This window comes from Syngnathoides biaculeatus, chromosome 20 (genome assembly GCF_019802595.1).
Source record: "Syngnathoides biaculeatus isolate LvHL_M chromosome 20, ASM1980259v1, whole genome shotgun sequence".
Lineage (NCBI taxonomy): Eukaryota > Metazoa > Chordata > Actinopteri > Syngnathiformes > Syngnathidae > Syngnathoides > Syngnathoides biaculeatus.
In genome coordinates, this window is record NC_084659.1 from 7952957 (window position 1) to 7970934 (window position 17978).

Genomic DNA, 17978 nt, shown 5'->3' on the forward strand with positions numbered 1-17978 from the left:
GCCGCATCACCGCACAAACCGCAGGGTTGAAAGCGTGTGAAAAAAGTCGCGGCTTATTGGCCGGAAACCGCGAGGACGTGAGGTGATCGAAATTGATCTCGTGACCAATCAATTCAGAAGCTAGCACAAGACCCAGGGCTGATTTCCTCGCATTTTCATTCCTTTGTCGCGAAATGCGCATGGGAAAAAAAATGGAACGACCTCGCTCAACGTTTTCCTCCAACATACCTGCAGACAGGCCACTCCGACGCCCACGGCCCCGATGACCAGCAGGTGGTCCGCCAGGAACTGCTCCAGCTTGGCGATGCAGCCCCCCTGCAGACGGCGACGAGCCGTTACGAGTGGCGGACGGCGGGCTCGGCGTCCGGGCTCGCGCTCAAGGCTCCCCGGGCTCACCTCCACGTTGTAGATGTTGGACGGGTGGTCCCGCACGCCGCAGTCGGGGGTGACCGACTTACAGCAGCTGTCGGGCACCAGTCGGCCGTCGGCGCGCTCCGACGCGATGAACACGCTGCTCGTCCAGTCTTGGTAGCTGTCGCTGCCGCAGCACTTGAACTGCGGGGGACAAAATGGCGGGCGGAGTCACGAATGCCTTGCCTAAATTAGCCTCAAATAATTCTCATCTGAAATCATCTTTCCACATTGAAATGCATGAAAATGCATTTATTCCATCCCAGCCTCTTCAAACAAAACTTTGCTATCGTACTTTGTAAAGATGTACAGTCATGACATATTTAGATGAAATATAAAGAAATGAAACCACTCTTGCTCCATTTTGTGCTTCACTTCACTAGACATTGTGCTGCTCCTTCTGACGCGCAGCCCGACGCTCGCAAAGAAAAAACTACGGACGCTACGAAATGGAAATGGAAATGAAAAAAAAAAACATACATTCTGCTGAAGTTTGTCCACCGCCAAGGTGATGGCCTCCTTCCCCGGCTGGGCGTAGTTGTCCGTCATGGTCTGTTTGAGATGCTGCTTCAGCTCCTCGCTCAGCTGGGAACAAACGTCGGAAAGCGTCAAAAATCTTCCTTCATACCGGGGGTGTCAAACGTACGGCGCGCGGGCCGGTTCCGGACCGCAAGGGGGTTCGATCAGGCCCGCGGGTTAGTTTAAATGTGGGGAAAAAATGCATAAAAGACACAGAATAAATATTTTTTCAATAGGTTGCAATTCGTAGATTATTGTTTTGATCAGAGAAGAAGACAAAAGCATGCACTTGGACAGGCCAAAAGATGCCAAGTATCAGGGAACAAAAACAAGTCCAGACTGGACGAACACCTTGAAAATGCCGCCTTAGATACTGTTTGCATTGACAAAAATACTGTACAGCTCTGTGAAGATGAATCCTTACTGTGGTGATTACAAAAATTTAACCCATTCATGGACAGCGTCCCATATTTGGGACATCATGATTTTCACGCATTATATCTTTCAGTATAGTATTAAGTATTTAAGTGTTTTAATCTGATTCTGATTCTGGTTTTGGGGACGATCGACTAAGAAAACCCAAGTACACTCTCGCGGGCAGCGTCCCTTCTTTTGGACGAGATTATACATGAGTAAAGTTATCATATAAATGAAAAAGAAGTGTTATTTCCTTGATTGTGGCCTGTTCGGAGACTTTGATCTCAATAAGGCAAAAAATTGCCGCCCTGCCCATTAATGTTAGTCACCAACTTGACTATAAAAAAAATTATGGTGGAATTCTACTGCTCATGCAACTCTGTGAATTTTCAGTATGTATCGCATATGTACCTGTGTTTCATGTATGAAGTTTACACATTTGCAGGACATGTGAATACTTCCTTCATTACACATTTAATATTTGTTTGTAAGGTGCAGGCAGGGCCTAAATTTAGATTTTATATGCACTTGTGTAGATGGAGGGCGGCACGGTGGCTCAGCTGGCAAAGCGTTTGCCTCACAGTTCTGGGGTCCCGGGTTCAATCCTGCACCTGCCTGTGTGGACTTTGCATCTTCTCCCCGTGCCTGCGTGGGTTTCCTCCCACATTCCAAAAACATGCGACATTAATTGGACACTTTAAATTGCCCCAAGGTACGATTGTGAGTGCGGCACTTTGTCTCAATGTGCCCTGCGATTGGCTGGCAACCAGTTCAGGGTGTACCCCGCCCCCTGCCCGTTGACAGCTGGGATAGGCTCCGGCACTCCCCGCGACCCTCGTGAGGATAAGCTGTGAGGAGAATGGATGGATGGATGGATGTGTAAATGGTTTAAAAATGACTTTCTTTAAAAATCTCATTTGATCTGAATTTGTTTTTCAATACCAATTACGGTGCTTGTAAATTTTTTTTTGCCTTTGTACAATCAATGGGATCGGTTGCGATGCATATATGTGAATAGTAAAAGTAAATTGGACCTTTGTTGAAAGAAATCTGAGTGAACTGTTTTGTAAAAGGAAAGTTTGTTAAATTTCAACATTTTCCTCATGTTCTTGTGTTTCTTTCCACCAAAACAAAGGAAAGATGTGATATTTTGATTATTTATAGCAGAGTACGAGTAGTTATTTTAATGGGCCGCCCCACTTGACATCTCGCGAGCACGCGTCTGGCCCACAATGTGAAATAAGTTTGACACCCCTACTTTTACACAGAGAACAAAACTTGCAAATTACCCTCTGGTAGTAGACGTAAGCCAGAACGCCGGCCACCAGTTCAATGAGAAAGATCAGCAGCAGGCAGAAGAAATACTGGAAGAAAGGGGGAGGGAGGGGGTGGAAGAGTTCTCTATAAGGATGTGTTTTACAATTTAAAAAAAAAAAAAAAAAAAAAAAAAACTTCCAGCGACTGTCAAGACGCGTGGCAACCGCCTCTCGTCCGTGACGACATTTTGACAGGCGGGGCGGAATGCGATGTTCTCCGGGGATTTCTCCCCCCCCCCCCTCCCCCACAACACAATTATGCGTCGTGATTAGCTTGAAAAATACGAATCACCGCCCCCGAAGCAGACAAAGCGTTCATTCAAAAAAAGTGATCCGGGCTTTGGAGGCCCGCCACACAACAAAGGTTCATGACTCTTAATTGCACCGGGTAAAGACTTCAAAATCCCGAGCGTCGTTGTGCACGCTGCGAAGCGAACAGACCGCCCACGCGTTTTCGTTCGAACCGGAGCGTGGGCGGCGTTCGGTGGGAAACAAGGGGACGCTCAAACATGGGAGTCCAATAAACCACTGCGTGGAAGCGGGGAGTTTGTATGGACGGCGTGGAAAATGCTCGGCGTGACCCGTTATCGGTCACGCGCGCCGCCCTCTTTTGTGCTTCCCGCCCACACACTTTGGACTCGGTCCTTTGCGCGGATACTACACGTGTGAAAAGCAAGCCGATGCGATCGAACCCCAACGCAAGGCTGGAAAAGCCCGAAACGTACTCGCCGCCGGCGCCTCTTCGCCGCATCCGTCCATCCACAGACGATGGATGGGAGCCTATAAATAAGTCTGGCGGTAGCCGAGGTTCACCACCTGCCTGTGTAAAATAATGAGGGCAGCACAAGGGGGGCTCGTCGCCGCCATTTGTCACTTTCTCCGAAAAGCTCGCGGGGGAGAAAACGTTGCGGACGTGACGGCCACAGTCGCTCAGATGATGCTTTGAATGCACCGTAAAGGCCCAGAAAAGAGGATGTACGTAAAGTCACACGATGACATGAACGCCTCACGCGCTACATCGGACAGCTACAAAACGGGAGATTCGTGCTTTGACCTGAAAGAAAATGGCAAATTTACAGATTTGCTGCTGAGTTGGGTCAGTGGGTGCTTAAAGGGGGAATTCCGGTGGTTTGGATTCATAATGTATCCAACAGGTCATGTAATATGTACTCTATCTTGAAAATGTGATGTTAATCCTCTCTCATTGAATGTTGTTTTTAGAGTTTTAGCTGCAATTACGCATTTCCACGGGCGCCGCCGTTTTGGCGAGTCACGTGACCTACATGCGCGGATGTGACGTAATAGGCGCGCCAACAAAGGCTCGATTACGATGGGACGCAATTACGGCCAGCGCTGATTTCTCGGATTTATCCTCATCTGACAAAGAAATAGCAGCGTCGGTTGATCGGGAAGATGGAGGAATTAGGTCATTGCAGATTTGAACCTGTGGCTGTAAATAATGATGAATTGTCAGATGGTTCTTTGGACGAACAAAGGCCGCCGGGGCTCGCTTGTCAGACTCCGCGTCATTCCCCTTGGAAGAACCATTCGAATATTCAACATTACTTACTGCCACAGGTTCAAATCCATATGGATGTATTCCTCCGTCTTCCCGATCAACCGATGCTGATGTTTCTTCATCAGATGAGGATATCCATCCATTTTCTTTGCCACTTTTCCTCACGAGGGTCGCAGGGAGTGCTCGAGCCAAATCTGTCGTGTCTCTTAACATTAATGTAAAATTGTAAAACCGTCGGTCTTTATTTCTTGTAAAAAAAAAAAAAAAATCACATTTTGATTGCCACAACTTTTTTCCTCATACAACTATGGGTTGTTTTTTCTGAGACATTTTCTCTTTTGTGTGGAATTCACATTTTTCGCAAAACAGAAAATACGTTTTTTTCCCCTCGAGAAATTCATCCATCCATCCATCCATTTTCTTTGCCACTTTTCCTCACGAGGGTCGCAGGGAGTGCTCGAGCCAAATCTGTCGTGTCTCTTAACATTAATGTAAAATTGTAAAACCGTCGGTCTTTATTTCTTGTAAAAAAAAAAAAAAAAAAAAAATCACATTTTGATTGCCACAACTTTTTTCCTCATACAACTATGGGTTGTTTTTTCTGAGACATTTTCTCTTTTGTGTGGAATTCACATTTTTCGCAAAACAGAAAATACGTTTTTTTCCCCTCGAGAAATTCATCCATCCATCCATTTTCTTTGGCACTTATCCTCACGAGGGTCGCGGGGAGTGCTGGAGCCTATCCCACCTGACAACGGGCAGGAGGCGGGGGACACCCTGAACTGGCTGCCAACCAATTGCAGGGCACGTGGAGACAAACAGCCGCACTCGCAATCACACCTAGGGGCAATTTAGAGCGTCCAATTAATGTTTCCATGTTTTTGGGATGTGGGATGAAACCGGAGTGCCTGGAGAAAACCCACACAGGCACGGGAAGAACGTGCAAACTCCACGCAGGCGGGGACGGGATCGAACCTGGGTTCTCAGAACTGTGTGGCCAACGCTTTAGCAGCTGACCCACCGTGCCGCCAGATGACGATAAATCCGAGAAATCAGCGCTGGCCGTAATTGCGTCCCATCGTAATCGAGCCTTTGTTTCCGCGCCTATTACGTCGCATCAGCGCACATGTGACTCGCCAAAATGGCAGCGCCCATGAAAATTCATAATTGCTAATAAAAATCTTCCATTAAATGGGAGCAGATTAACATCACATATTCAAGATACAGTACATATGGCATGACCGATTGGAAATTGTGTTAATCCAAATCACCAGAATTCCCCTTTAATTCGATGAAAATAAAAATGTGCCATCAGTCAAATATTAATATACTTTTGTCTTTTTTGACATTTTTTACCCTAGCCTACATTCATCTAATGCACACCTGTAAAATCAACTCACTGACTGAACTTCCTTACGTATATTGAGAAACGTAACCCAAAAGAAAAACAAAATGTAAAACAAATTTCCATAAAGGAAGTGATTAGAATATAAGTGCGAACATGACGTCAACACAAGCCTGCGCACTCACGGCGGAGAGGCAGCTCCTCTGCTCGCGGATGACGGCGCAGCAGCCCAGGAAGCCCGTCAGCACCACCAGGCCGCCGGCCAGGATGAGGATGTAGGCGGCCACGGCGAACGCGCTGGACGCCAGCAGGCTCAGGAACTCGCTCTTCTCCGCCAGCGTCCACACGCCCACGCCCAGGACGCCGGCACCGCCCACCTGAAAAGCCCGGCAGACGCATTACGGATGGTGACGTCGACCCCCGACCGGGGGAAAACCCTGACCCCGCCGCTTCCTGCGTTAACAATAAAAAGGGTGGGGTCCAAATGTCTTCCTCTGGAGGAAAAATTCCTGCAGAGACTGCAAGCTTTTTTTTTTTTAGCTGCACTCAGTCTGCATTAAACTTTTCAAAAATGTTTTAAAGTAACTCCGAGAGTGGAGAGTTGCCAAAGCCAATTTATGAGTCATTACGCACCTAGTCCAAAAACTCCTACGCGGCTCTCCCAGCACTTTGCAGGGAACACGAAAGCATTTTTTAAAAAATAAGTGCATCGTTAGCGGCGGATTGATCTCTTCTGACTTACCCAAAAGAGCGAGTTGAAGACAAAGAGCAGGTACTTGAGACACACCGTCAGCCAGTCCTCCTCGCCGTCTTTGTAAGCGGACGACATCTTCCTCCTTCGTCCGGTTCAGTGCTGCCGGGAGAACACGAGAGGACGGATTGGCGGACGGACGTGGCCGCCACGACATCGTGAATTATTCACGGCACCGAGCAGGTTCTAAACTCTGAATCACGAAATGCTGTGCAGTTTTCAGCTCTGTAAATAAAAATGCCCTTTCTGATTCGTGTGGGCAGCACTTTCATTGATCGGCCCGGCAGCCTTCCGCCCGTATAAACAAATGCTCTGCAAGACATTTTTATGAGCACTGTGATCAATGTCATGTGCAAGCTGTGACCTGTGCAATGATACGCACGATTTCGCAATGCTGTGACTGAAATAAGTTGAAAAACAAAACACTATTTAGCAAGTAAATTGACATAAACGTGCAGTGAGGTACGCTAATAAATGATGTACTTGTGAACAATAAACTAATAAAATGAAGCAAACCACCGATTTGATGCAAACTATACGCTCAGGAAAAGTATGACAACAAAATGGCGTAATGTATTTTATTATTCTTGGGATAATTAATGAACACACGCTACTGATCTAACAAAACAACAACAACAACAACAACAAAAAAAGGACTGGATAGCGCATAGACATCGAGCGGTATGTCGACTGGTTGAAGCCAGTTGGCCGCCATCTTGCTACTCCCAAAACGTGTGGACGGCACGGTTTGCAGGTCGGATTATGGCGGGGGTTTTCCTCAAAGTTTGGCATGTAGAATTAAAACTGGTCGTGTGGGCTTGACAATTTTTCAGTTCTGGTAACATGAAGGATTTTTGGTAAGCCAAAAAAGGCTGAGTGCAAGGGAAAGACGTAGAACACCGTGACTACCAAGAAACCTTGCAAATTACCCAGGGCCAGATTTCCGTAACATGTTAACTTCTGCCAAAATACACTGTGAAGCACTGTCATCATAACATAGCAAAAGAGCTAAGCATTTTTTGTCACAAAAATATTAAATTTCAAGTCAATGAGTTGGATATATTTTTGGAAATAAGGACTCAGAATGAGCAAATCCATGTGAAACGCATTGTTCATCTGTTGTCTCTGCGATGTCCTACTTCAGACAGAAAATTTAAACTTGTTCCTCATATTTAAAAATCAAATTCAATTTACAGAGTTCTGTATTATGAAATTCATCAAAAAATTTCACAGAAAAAGTGCTTATCTTATCACTGATGAAGTTTGGGAAAATATTGACATCGCTTTTTCGCAAAAAAACGTCGGCCTACGGATAGGTTTCCAATTTCGTCACCACAGTCCTGAGACCAATCGGAAAAATTAACGATAGAAAAAAAATAAAAAACTTCAGGCTGCACCTATCACCTGTGTTCTCTGACCTCTATGACACAGAAGATGGCGTAATTGGAACCCTTTCCATGAAGGTGAAGCAGAGCGCGAACAGTGAACCACAACAACCGTAAACAAAACTTTGTTCAAGTGAATAAAGCTCATCAGAAAATTAAAAAAAAAAACTATAGAAACAAACTTTAACAGCGTCAAAGTCAATCTTTCTAATTTACCTGTGGAATGTTTTCTTACAGCCACGGTACAGCAATTAACGCAATTAATCGCTGTCGCTGCGCAGGTCGGCATGCTTATTTTGGGAGTATCAAGATGGCGGATGGCGAGTTCGGTTTTGGTGGCCAATGAGCCATTAGTCTTTTTTTTTTTTTTTTAAAGATCAGTGACACACGCCTGTATTTTGACGTAAAACAGTACCTTACGTAAACGTAACGTGCGAAATTGACGTAGCGGTCCTTGGCATGACTAACGTAAGCTTGCAAGTAGGCCGTACCCCACCGTTTATCGAGCATCCCAACAACAAGTCCCGTAAATCAAACGCGTCAGCTGTCAACCGATCCCAAGTGGTCATAAAACACCTTTAGTTTATTGACATCCCGCTCACGGACGAATGTTTTGGGGTTTTTTTTTTTCCTCATCTCCCCAAACGACATCATCCCGACCACCTGCGTCATTGACGCGCAGCGCACAAAAAAAGTTGAACGGGGAAAAACATGTCCGATCTGCGATCAAATCGACGTTTTTGGGCGTAAATGACAACACACTCACCGGGCCGGCGTCAAGGAGGAGAAATATCCCTTTTCCGTCGCTGTTGCGATCGAACGTGAGCCGACGGAATCGCCGCCGCAATCAAGCGGAGTCGAGCTGACTACTGACAGGCTGTCCGGCGGAGGTTTGTGATGCCTTTGAGGACATTCCGTTTTTCCTCACAACTCAACAGCCATTACCGTGTATTTCAACCCTGGTGAACTCATAGAAAGGAAAAAAAACACGTAAAAACACGAATATGTTTACATGACTAGAGTATCAATATCAATATTTCGGATGTAAAACCTTAAAAAGTAGTGTTGATGTAGAAATAGTCATTTTTCCGACAGCATTTGAACTCCTCGCATTCTGAACTTGTGGGAAGGGTCAACATGGGGTGAGAGAAAGAAACAAAGCCGCTTGACGGACTGAATTCCACTGCACAAAGCAGCCTCGGTTGCAAGGAAACCGCGGAGGGACCCTTTAGCATTTCCCCATAAAAAGAGGACAAAGAATTTTCCATACACTGGTTATTTTCCTCATACTCGGTGGGGGGGGGGGGCTCATATAAATGCTCATTCTGCTCTCATGCCTTGAGGCCTACTGGTATGAGGGGAGGGGGAAAAAATTGAAACACACAAAATGTCATTAAAATTCACAATACGGCAGCCAAGTTTTGACATCTGCTCGTTTGGACGCTCGCCCGCGAGAGAGACATCTGGGAGGGAGAGAGGAAAAAAAGAGGGAGGAGATGAAAGTCATGAATGAAGAGCAAAAAGATCAAATGATGAAAAATACTCAGGGACATTCATTGTGAAACGTTGCTCTATTTTGTCAGCTTCCTTTTCATTGGAACTGCTGCCCGCTCACCCTGCATGTGCAAAGCAATAAACGCGGCACATTTGCAACAGACATGATTCATATCACAACTGATATAGACAAGAATGAAGTTGTACACATGCTGGCACAATCTAAATATATGCGGCTACTTATGTTTTTTTTTTTTTTTAAGTAAGGAATAAGAGGCATATTCTTTCTTGCTTTGTGCGTGGAGGGCATTTCTGGGTGTAATGCGGAGTAAAATATAATAAATATGACGTATGCATATTCATAAACAACCGTGTATTGTCCACGTTTCTGACAATACCTCACTGTAACCACAATTCATCACATCCATGGGGTGTTTTTTTTTATCTATTTGTGGCATGGTGATAATTTAAGAGCAATTTGTAAATTTAGATTTAAAAAAAATGCAAAAATTAAATTAATTCTACATCTTTTCCTTTTGGCTTGTCCCGTTAAGGGTCGCCACAGCGTGTCATCTTTTTCCATCTTAGAAATTAATTCTACAGATAAATTTAATTGTAATTTCAGTCAAAGAAAATATTTTTTATTTTATTTATTTTTCTTGATGTTGGACCCTTATTTAATGGGTTTTATTTAAAAAGAAAAAGATAATATAATGGCATTAATTTCATAGGATTTTTGACAGTTCTATAAAAAGATACATTTTATTTAAATATACTTAATTCAAATTATTAAAAAAATTGCATTTTTTAGCAGGATTTTGTCATTGTATAAATTCAATTGCATTTTCTGGAAATGCAATATTGATTGACATTGAAATATATGAATGCCATTGGTCCTCATGTAGTAGGACTGCTTGGGATTGCAAGTGTACCAAATAACGCGGCTCGGTGCTGAAATTTCATTTTTCCCCGCAGACTTGAACGCCCCTCAGCAATGAGAGAAAGAGAGAGAGATTGAGAGAGGAGATCCTGAGAGAGAGAGAGAGAGAGAGAGAGAGAGAGAGAGGAGAGAGAGAGAGAGAGAGAGAGGAGAGAGAGAGAGAGAGAGGAGAGAGAGAGAGAGAGAGAGAGAGGAGAGAGAGAGAGAGAGAGAGAGAGAGAGAGAGAAACTGTGTTGTGTGCTCAAAACTTCGGAGGAGCCTCGACCTGCCACGCACGCGAGTCCAGGCGTTGACTCAAAGATGCACGCGTGCACAAGCTGGAGGGGATCGAACCTGGAACCTCCTGCAGGCGTGCACTGAGTGAGAACATTAACGCACCTTTTGTGCAACTTTTTTTCTTCCCCTTTTCTGTATGATTATTAATAGGTGGCGCGCGACATTTGCACACACATCCAAGCGCGGGGCCGGCCGGGTCAATCAAATCTCGTGCGCAAGTCTCGCCGGCTCTCATGGGACTCGCGCACTCGTCGCGTTGTTTGCTGCTGCGGCGGAAGATGGCGGAGACGGACGGCTGCGAGGTGAGTACAGGACGTCGGCTTGGCACGAGATCCACGCGTGAGCTCAAGCCCGCTGCACTTTATGGGCGTGATAGTCGTCGTTGCAAAAAAAAAAAAAAAAAAAAAAAAAAAAGAAGATGGGACTGTCACGTGCTCGCGTAAGAAAGCTGCGAGTTCGCTGTCCGCGGTGCTGAAATCGCCGGCTCCATTTTATTAGGCACAGCGACTAATGCAATCCTATTGGAACATGAAAAGTGCTGCAGTTCCCAACAAGGTGCCGGTCGCCTCAGGACTGGTGGGGTTCCTAATATTTCGCTGCTCCCGAGTGGACTAAATATAAGGAACCCCTCTGCCAGAAAGTAGCGCCTGCATGTTCAATATATATTTTTTATTCAATTGTACAATGTGTTGTTTATATGTATTACATATTTTTTAATCGACGTCTTAGCATTTGAAGCTGTTGTTTTTTCCCCCCCAGCGCCACCATGCCGTCACCTCCCACTTCTCCCGGTCCACCCAGCAGACCTGCGTGGCCAAACCAGTGCCTGCGGCCCAGCACGCGCCCCGCACCTCCCACACCCCTCGCGACGCCGCCCGCCCCGCTCGGGGCACCGGCGCCAAATTCATCAGCCCCGAAGAGATGACGTCGCAGGACTACTACTTCGACTCCTACGCCCACTTTGGCATCCATGAGGTAGAACGTTGACATTTCTGCATGATGGTCACACGTTTTACATTTTGTGCGATCAGTAATACATTCAGCGGGATTTAAAAAAATATATATATTTTACATTTCGAGAGGGAGACATTCACCAGGGACGCATATCTTCAAGGCAGAGGCAGGCCATGAAATAGCCAAAGGGAGCCGTTGGCTTCAAAAGGAGTGGTTGGCTGTTTAATGTGGAAAAAAAAAACACTCAGTTTGAATGCAGAGAGTAAAAAGACTTGACTGGTTTTCATCGCCGTATCTAATATAATTTCAGTTGTATTGAACAACGACTCCTATTTTTTTTTTTTTACTAAAAAGCTAAATTCTATTTTTAAAAGACATTTATCATTAAAGTGTAATTAAAAGTGGAAATAAAGTTACAACAAATATATATATATATATATTCCTAATCAAGTGATTTTATTTTGAAAGGACTGTGTTAAAATATTTTGGATAAAACATAAAATATAATTGTGGTTCAAATTTAACAATTGTCAAATAAGACTTGTGCAATGGGGGGGGGGAATGCATTAATTCAGTAGGATTTTGTCCAATAATTGCACAACAATACGCAACTGCGACCTTTCAGTAGTTCACGGGTGTCAAACTCAAGGCCCGAGGGCCAGATCCGGCCTGCCGCACGATTTTATGTGGCCCGCGGAGCCAAATCCACGGTGTCAATTTCCATGATTCTTGTAAAAATCGGGACCAAAATTTCAAATTGTTGTGTATCATAAATGGTAAAGTTGAGATACCACAATCATTTTTGTGTTGCCAAACATGAATAGTTGGAAATGAAAACATTACCCCTGATTTCCGATTCCAAAACTAGTTAATAAATTGATGATGTAAATATGATGAGACAGTTCAATATTTTTGTTTCACAGTCGTAACGGCCCTCTGAGGGAAATCATAACTACAATGACACCCCTGGAGTAGTTGGACAAAATTAATTTTCACTGATTGAATATTCTTTTGAACTGGGGGGGCTACGAAGACTTTTGCTTTGACTCTTCTCCCCATTTCTGTCCAGCTCATCTTGTATATTAATAGACGGACATTTCTCACGTTGGCGGGCTCAGGTCCAGTTCCAGCCGAGCGAAGGTTGACTCTCTTCATGAACGCCCTCAAATATGTTTTACTCGAATTTTGGCAAAAGCGATGATGATTCCATTAGCGAGTGTCATCATCAGCGTGCTGCTCGAACGACGCTCCTTTTCAAACGTTATTTAAGGAATGACTTTGCCTGTTAAAAGGTGGCAGCGTGGAAACTTTTGGGGACGTTTTCCACCAAGAGATTCTAAATTTAGTCGGGCTTTTTGCTCTCGCACAAAGAACGAAGGGAAATCGGATATCGGGTGAGTCCCGCAGGAGTCGCGATTACGCTCTCGTCTATTTCAAGACGCCGGCGCTGAGACTTTTGGCCCAAATTCTGCGGCGTGTATGAACCGATTTCCACTTCCACTGCCAGGAGATGCTGAAGGACGAGGTGCGCACGCTCACGTACCGCAACGCCATGTACCACAACAAGCACGTGTTCAAGGACAAGGTGGTGCTGGACGTCGGGAGCGGGACGGGAATCCTGTCCATGTTCGCCGCAAACGCCGGCGCCAAACACGTCTACGGGGTGAGCAAAAAGAAAGAACGCCTTGCGCGGTGCCACCAGTGCGACTTGACTGAGTCATCGGAGTGTTCGACCGAAAAGTCACGTGACAACTCCGCTTTCGCTTCCCGCAGATTGAATGTTCCAGCATATCGGAATATTCCGAGAAGATCATCAAGTCCAATCACCTGCACAACAGTAAGCCCCAAGCAATAAAATTTGCATATTTTTGCATCACGACCGCTAAACGGGCGGCACGTTGGATCAACTGGTAAAGCGTTGGCCTCACAGTTCTGAAGACGCGGGTTCGATCCCCGGCCCCGCCTGTGTGGAGTTTGCACGCGGTTGGCTGGCGACCAGTTCAGGGCGTACCCCGCCTCCTGCCCGATGCCAGCTGGGATAGGCTCCAGCACTACCCGCGACCCTTGTGAGGATAAGCGGCAAAGAAAATGGATGGACCGCCAAACGTCAAGCAATATTTTTGAGCCACCATCGCAATGAGGAGAGTCAAAAAGACAATGCGATTTCCTGCAGCCGTGCAATAGTCGGAATATTATGATGACCTGATCGGGTTGTTTCACGCAGATCTAATTTTTAAAAATTTTGCTTCGCAATTACCGAAATTGTGTTTAAATACCCGGTGAAAAGGGGGATGACAGCGTTGGCGTGAAATTCTGAAATTTGTTGGCTGCAGCAGATGGCAAACAATTTGGTCGAAGACACAGTGGAGGCGAAGGAGGAGTTAGTTTTGAAAGAAGATATCTTTTGTGATTATTACTATGAACTATGTTTTATGTTCAACCTTTAATATGTAAGGCGCTGTTTGAGCTGCGGTTGCTCGAGAAATACATTTGAGGACTTATGATGCGCCTCTGATCGAAAATGTATGTAAAATTGTAAATGACGTGACATCACAAGATGTAAAAGCACGGATAAAAATCACAAATATACCACCAAAAAATGGAGCAAAAATCATCCCGGCATAATCCGATGACACGATGTCACGATTTTAGCTAGTTCTCATTTTTCTGTACAGTAATACTTACAAGCAATTTTTGCCCAACTGCGAGTGTCCTGCTTGCGATCCTGCTGTGAAGATCCCCGAATGGCGACCTGGAACAGATGAAATGTGTGATTGACGTGCATAAAAAAATGATTCCAAAATGGATGTGTGTGCGTGTGCGCTCGCAGCCATCACCATCTTCCCGGGCAAGGCGGAGGAGGTGGAGCTCCCCGTGGACGAGGTGGACATCATCATCTCCGAGTGGATGGGCTACTGCCTCTTCTACGAGTCCATGCTCAACACCGTCATCTTCGCCAGGGACAAGTGGCTGGTACGGTACGCCAGAGGAGCCGTGGGGGGTGCTCGGCGGTGACCTGCGACCTTTGAGTGGGTGCGTGCGGACGCTGAAGCTTTTCCTGCGCTCAGAAACCGGGAGGCTTGATGTTCCCGGACCGAGCGTCGCTCTACGTGGTGGCCATAGAAGACAGGCAGTACAAGGACTTCAAGATCCACTGTGAGTCCATTTTTCTTTTGTAGCTTTCAAACACACAATATTCATTTCATATCTGTGCGTGCGTAGGGTGGGAAAACGTGTACGGCTTCGACATGAGCTGCATTCGCAACGTGGCCATCAAGGAGCCCCTGGTGGACGTGGTGGACCCCAAGCAGGTGGTCACTAACGCCTTTCTGCTCAAGGTACCTTTTTAAAAAATGCAACATTTTTGAAATTAAAAGTTCAAATTCATGCACATTTTTTTTTTTTTTTAAATAACGAGGACAAAATGTGTATTTTGTGGGGCGGCACGGTTGAACAACTGGAAAAGCGTTGGCCTCGCAGTTCGGAGGACCCGGATTCGATCCCGTCCCCGCCTGTGTGGCGTTCTCATGTTCTACCCGTGCCTGTGTGGGTTTTCTCCGGGTACTCTGGTTTCCTCCCACATCCCAAAAACACGCAACATTAATTGGACACTCTAAATTGCCCCTAGGTGCGATTGTTTGACTCAATGTGCCCTGCGATTGGCCGGTAACCAGTTCAGGGTGACCCTTGTGAGGACAAGCGGCTAAGAAAATGGATGGATGTGTATTTTGTGGTTTTGATATTTCATGATTTTATGTTTTGGGGGGCCACTTTAGTAAAATACGTGCGCTCAGATGAACAGTTCGGGCAACTCTGGGTGTTGGAACTATTTGGAAGGAAGCTTTTTTTTTTTTTTTTTTTGTGACTAAACGGACAATTTGTCAATATTTGTCTCCCTGCAACAACCAAAAGTGAACATTATTGTCTAATGTGTGCAAAGTGGCCTGCGAGAAAGAGCCACAGCGACGGTGGTCTCCGCGTGACGTGATCATGCGGCACAGTCACCGGCCACAGACGCACGACAGCCCACCCGCCCGCCCACACGCGCAGCATGCGTAGTGTGAGCTCTCGCTCGCTCGCTCGCTCGCTCGGAGTGATTCAACCTGTGGGCGCATGCGGACACACACACACACACACACGTGCACGGCGAATATTAATCATGGCAGATAAACATATACGTGTGTCTGCGTGGGGGTGCGAACTTGACATGTTGCAAAGAACGGCGAGAAAAAGCCTACAGTACTTGTTGTGGTTGCTCCTCCGCCGCCTCCGCGCACAGGAAGTGGACATCTACACGGTGAAGCCGGACGACCTGACCTTCACGTCGACGTTCTCCCTGCAGGTCCAGCGCAACGATTACGTGCACGCGCTGGTCACCTACTTCAGCGTGGAGTTCAGCAAGTGTCACAAGAAGACGGGCTTCTCCACTGGTGGGGCCCCGCCGCCGGATACAAAACATATTTTCAGAATATTTCTCATGTTTTTGCAGGATTTTTGAAAAAAATCGCCTTTTTTTTTTAACAAAGAATTTGACAAGTAACTTTTTTTTTTGCTGTGATACAAAATTCGCAGTAGCATTTTCAGGCTTTTGCAAGATTTTTGCAAAAATATATATTTTCATTAACAATTAAAGAATTTGACTAACTTTTTTTTTTGCTGTGATACAAAATTCGCAGTAGCATTTTCGGGTTTTTGCAAGATTTTTGCCATTTTTTTTTTTTTTAACAATTAAAGAATTTGACAAGTAACTTTTTTTTGCTGTGATACAAAATTCGCAGTAGCATTTTGAGGTTTTTGCAAGATTTTTGCAAAAATTCCTTTTTTTTTAACAATTAAAGAATTTGACAAGTAACTTTTTTTGCTGTGATACAAAATTCGCAGTCGCATTTTCAGGTTTAAAAAATACATTAAATTGAAATATTTCAATTTAATTTGAAACTTTGACGTAAATAAAAATGAATCGCAGGCTTTTGTACAAAAATCACATTCTAATAGTATGTTTTACATTCATCAGAATAAAATGAGCATTTTTAGCTCACTCACTATAAGCTTTTTTTAATTCGAGCAATCAATATTTTATAACCATAGCGTCGCCCCCCATCGTGTTTGTCAAATTTTGTAAACATGAAAGCATGATTTGGGCTTATAATTTTAGCAGAGGTGAGAAGCAACCTGAAAAAAAATGTTCCGCCCTTTGTGAATGCATCACGCGATACATCATCTCATTAGCAGGTGTACCTGTTATGTATACATTTACATAACTCATATTGTGGATTCTTTGTCACACCGTTTTTTTTTTTTTTTTTTTTGCCAACATGGCGTGCGAGAAGCCCACGGTATTATGTAAGCTCAAGTTGCATAATGGCGCGTAGAGGACGTTCTATGTTTGGTTTGCGCCGTCGGCGGGCCCGAGGCCGGGGATGACCGCGGCATCTGGAGCGACGCCGCCTCGACTTGCCTGTCTGGAGTGATTCCTTTCGCTCGCGTCAACTTCCCCGTTTGGCTCCTCCGCAGCGCCGGATGCGGCGAGCACGCACTGGAAGCAGACGGTCTTCTATTTGGAGGACTACCTGACCGTGAAGAAAGGCGAGGAGATATTCGGCAGCATCGCCGTCAGGCCCAACGAGAAGAACGTGGTAAGCGAGACAAACGCGCCTTCATTCAAAACCTGTCGACCTTCCTGTTACGTTCATTTCTCTGGAACAGCGATCCTGTTCCTGGGTCAATCTGACCCGTTATCTAAAGCAGGGGTGTCAAACTCATTTTTCTCACGGGCCACGTTGTGGTTCGAGTTTCCCTCGGAGGGCTGTTTTAACTGTGGAACGATCAAAATGTTTAATCGTACCGTCAATTTATGAACCAGAAATCAAGGGTAATGTGTTTTTCGACTATTCATGTCTAGTAATATCTCAACTTGATCATTTATGATACATAACCATTTGAAATTTTGGTACAGATTTTTACAAGACTCGTGGAAATCGAAACTCTAGATTTGGCTTTGCGGGCCACATAAAATCATGTGGCAGGCCGGATCTGGCCCACGTGCCTTGAGTTTGACACCTCTGATCCAAAGAGATGGAAAATTTAAAGAAAAACACTCCAATCATTCGCATAGTTTGTTACCCTCGTTAAACCACTACATGTCAATTTCTTTTAACTTAAAACTGGGTCATTTTGATCAACAACAATGACCAAGGGGGACAGACTTAACATGCCGGGGGGGATGTAACAGGAGGTTTGGGAAAAATAAAATCCGCTTGCTGGTTGTTTTCCTGTTCTGTAACTGCAGCGTGATCTGGAGTTCACGCTGGAGCTCGACTTCAAAGGGCAGCTCTGCGACGCCGCCATTTCCCACGACTACAAGATGCGCTAGGCGCCGGAAACGCACCGCCCGGCCCACCCTCGTCCCAGCCAGCCTCAGTGATGTCATCAGTATCAGCAATAACACCAAAATGACGGACACGCCGACGAATGTACCAACCTTTGGACTCTCCTGTCATGTCGTGGGCCAGATCGACCCGCTTTGACTGTAATTGTTGAGCATGAGCGGGCTTTTGCTGAGTCAAGAGCGCCGGGAAACCTAACACTAATGTCAACGTTGAAGAGAGCTGATGAATTAAAGCTGAAACGACGTCAACTTTTCCAATTTT

The 17978-nt window shown here is 45.4% G+C and overlaps 2 protein-coding genes across 5 annotated transcripts in view; one reads left to right on the plus strand and one right to left on the minus strand.

The window, feature by feature from the left end:
• Positions 1–8588, minus strand: part of tspan11 (tetraspanin 11) — a 60027-nt gene extending 51439 nt beyond the window's left edge. Inside the window, exons 1-7 of one of the 2 annotated variants that reach the window (XM_061807927.1) lie at positions 8430–8588; positions 6270–6380; positions 5713–5904; positions 2637–2711; positions 892–996; positions 397–555; positions 229–315 (exon numbers count right to left, since the gene is read on the minus strand). In XM_061807927.1, the coding sequence (XP_061663911.1) occupies positions 229–315; positions 397–555; positions 892–996; positions 2637–2711; positions 5713–5904; positions 6270–6356 (705 nt within the window). In that variant the 5' untranslated portion in view covers positions 6357–6380; positions 8430–8588. The remainder of the gene's footprint in view (positions 1–228; positions 316–396; positions 556–891; positions 997–2636; positions 2712–5712; positions 5905–6269; positions 6381–8429) is intronic. The other variant, XM_061807928.1, reaches the window with a different exon arrangement.
• Positions 8425–17954, plus strand: LOC133493924 (protein arginine N-methyltransferase 8-B-like). Of its 3 annotated transcripts, none has more exons than XM_061807926.1 (11): positions 8425–8553; positions 10525–10676; positions 11134–11349; positions 12836–12991; positions 13102–13165; positions 14159–14301; positions 14397–14484; positions 14551–14666; positions 15608–15758; positions 16843–16964; positions 17618–17954. In XM_061807926.1, exons 2-11 carry the CDS (start codon positions 10608–10610, stop codon positions 17699–17701), a joined length of 1209 nt encoding a protein of 402 aa, XP_061663910.1. In that variant the 5' UTR covers positions 8425–8553; positions 10525–10607; the 3' UTR covers positions 17702–17954. The 3 variants fall into 3 exon arrangements, with proteins under 3 accessions (XP_061663910.1, XP_061663908.1, XP_061663909.1); XM_061807924.1 differs by lacking the exon at positions 8425–8553 and adding an exon at positions 10321–10458; XM_061807925.1 differs by lacking the exon at positions 8425–8553 and adding an exon at positions 10321–10458 and having other exon boundaries at positions 15671–15758.
• Positions 17955–17978: the final 24 nt, after the last annotated feature.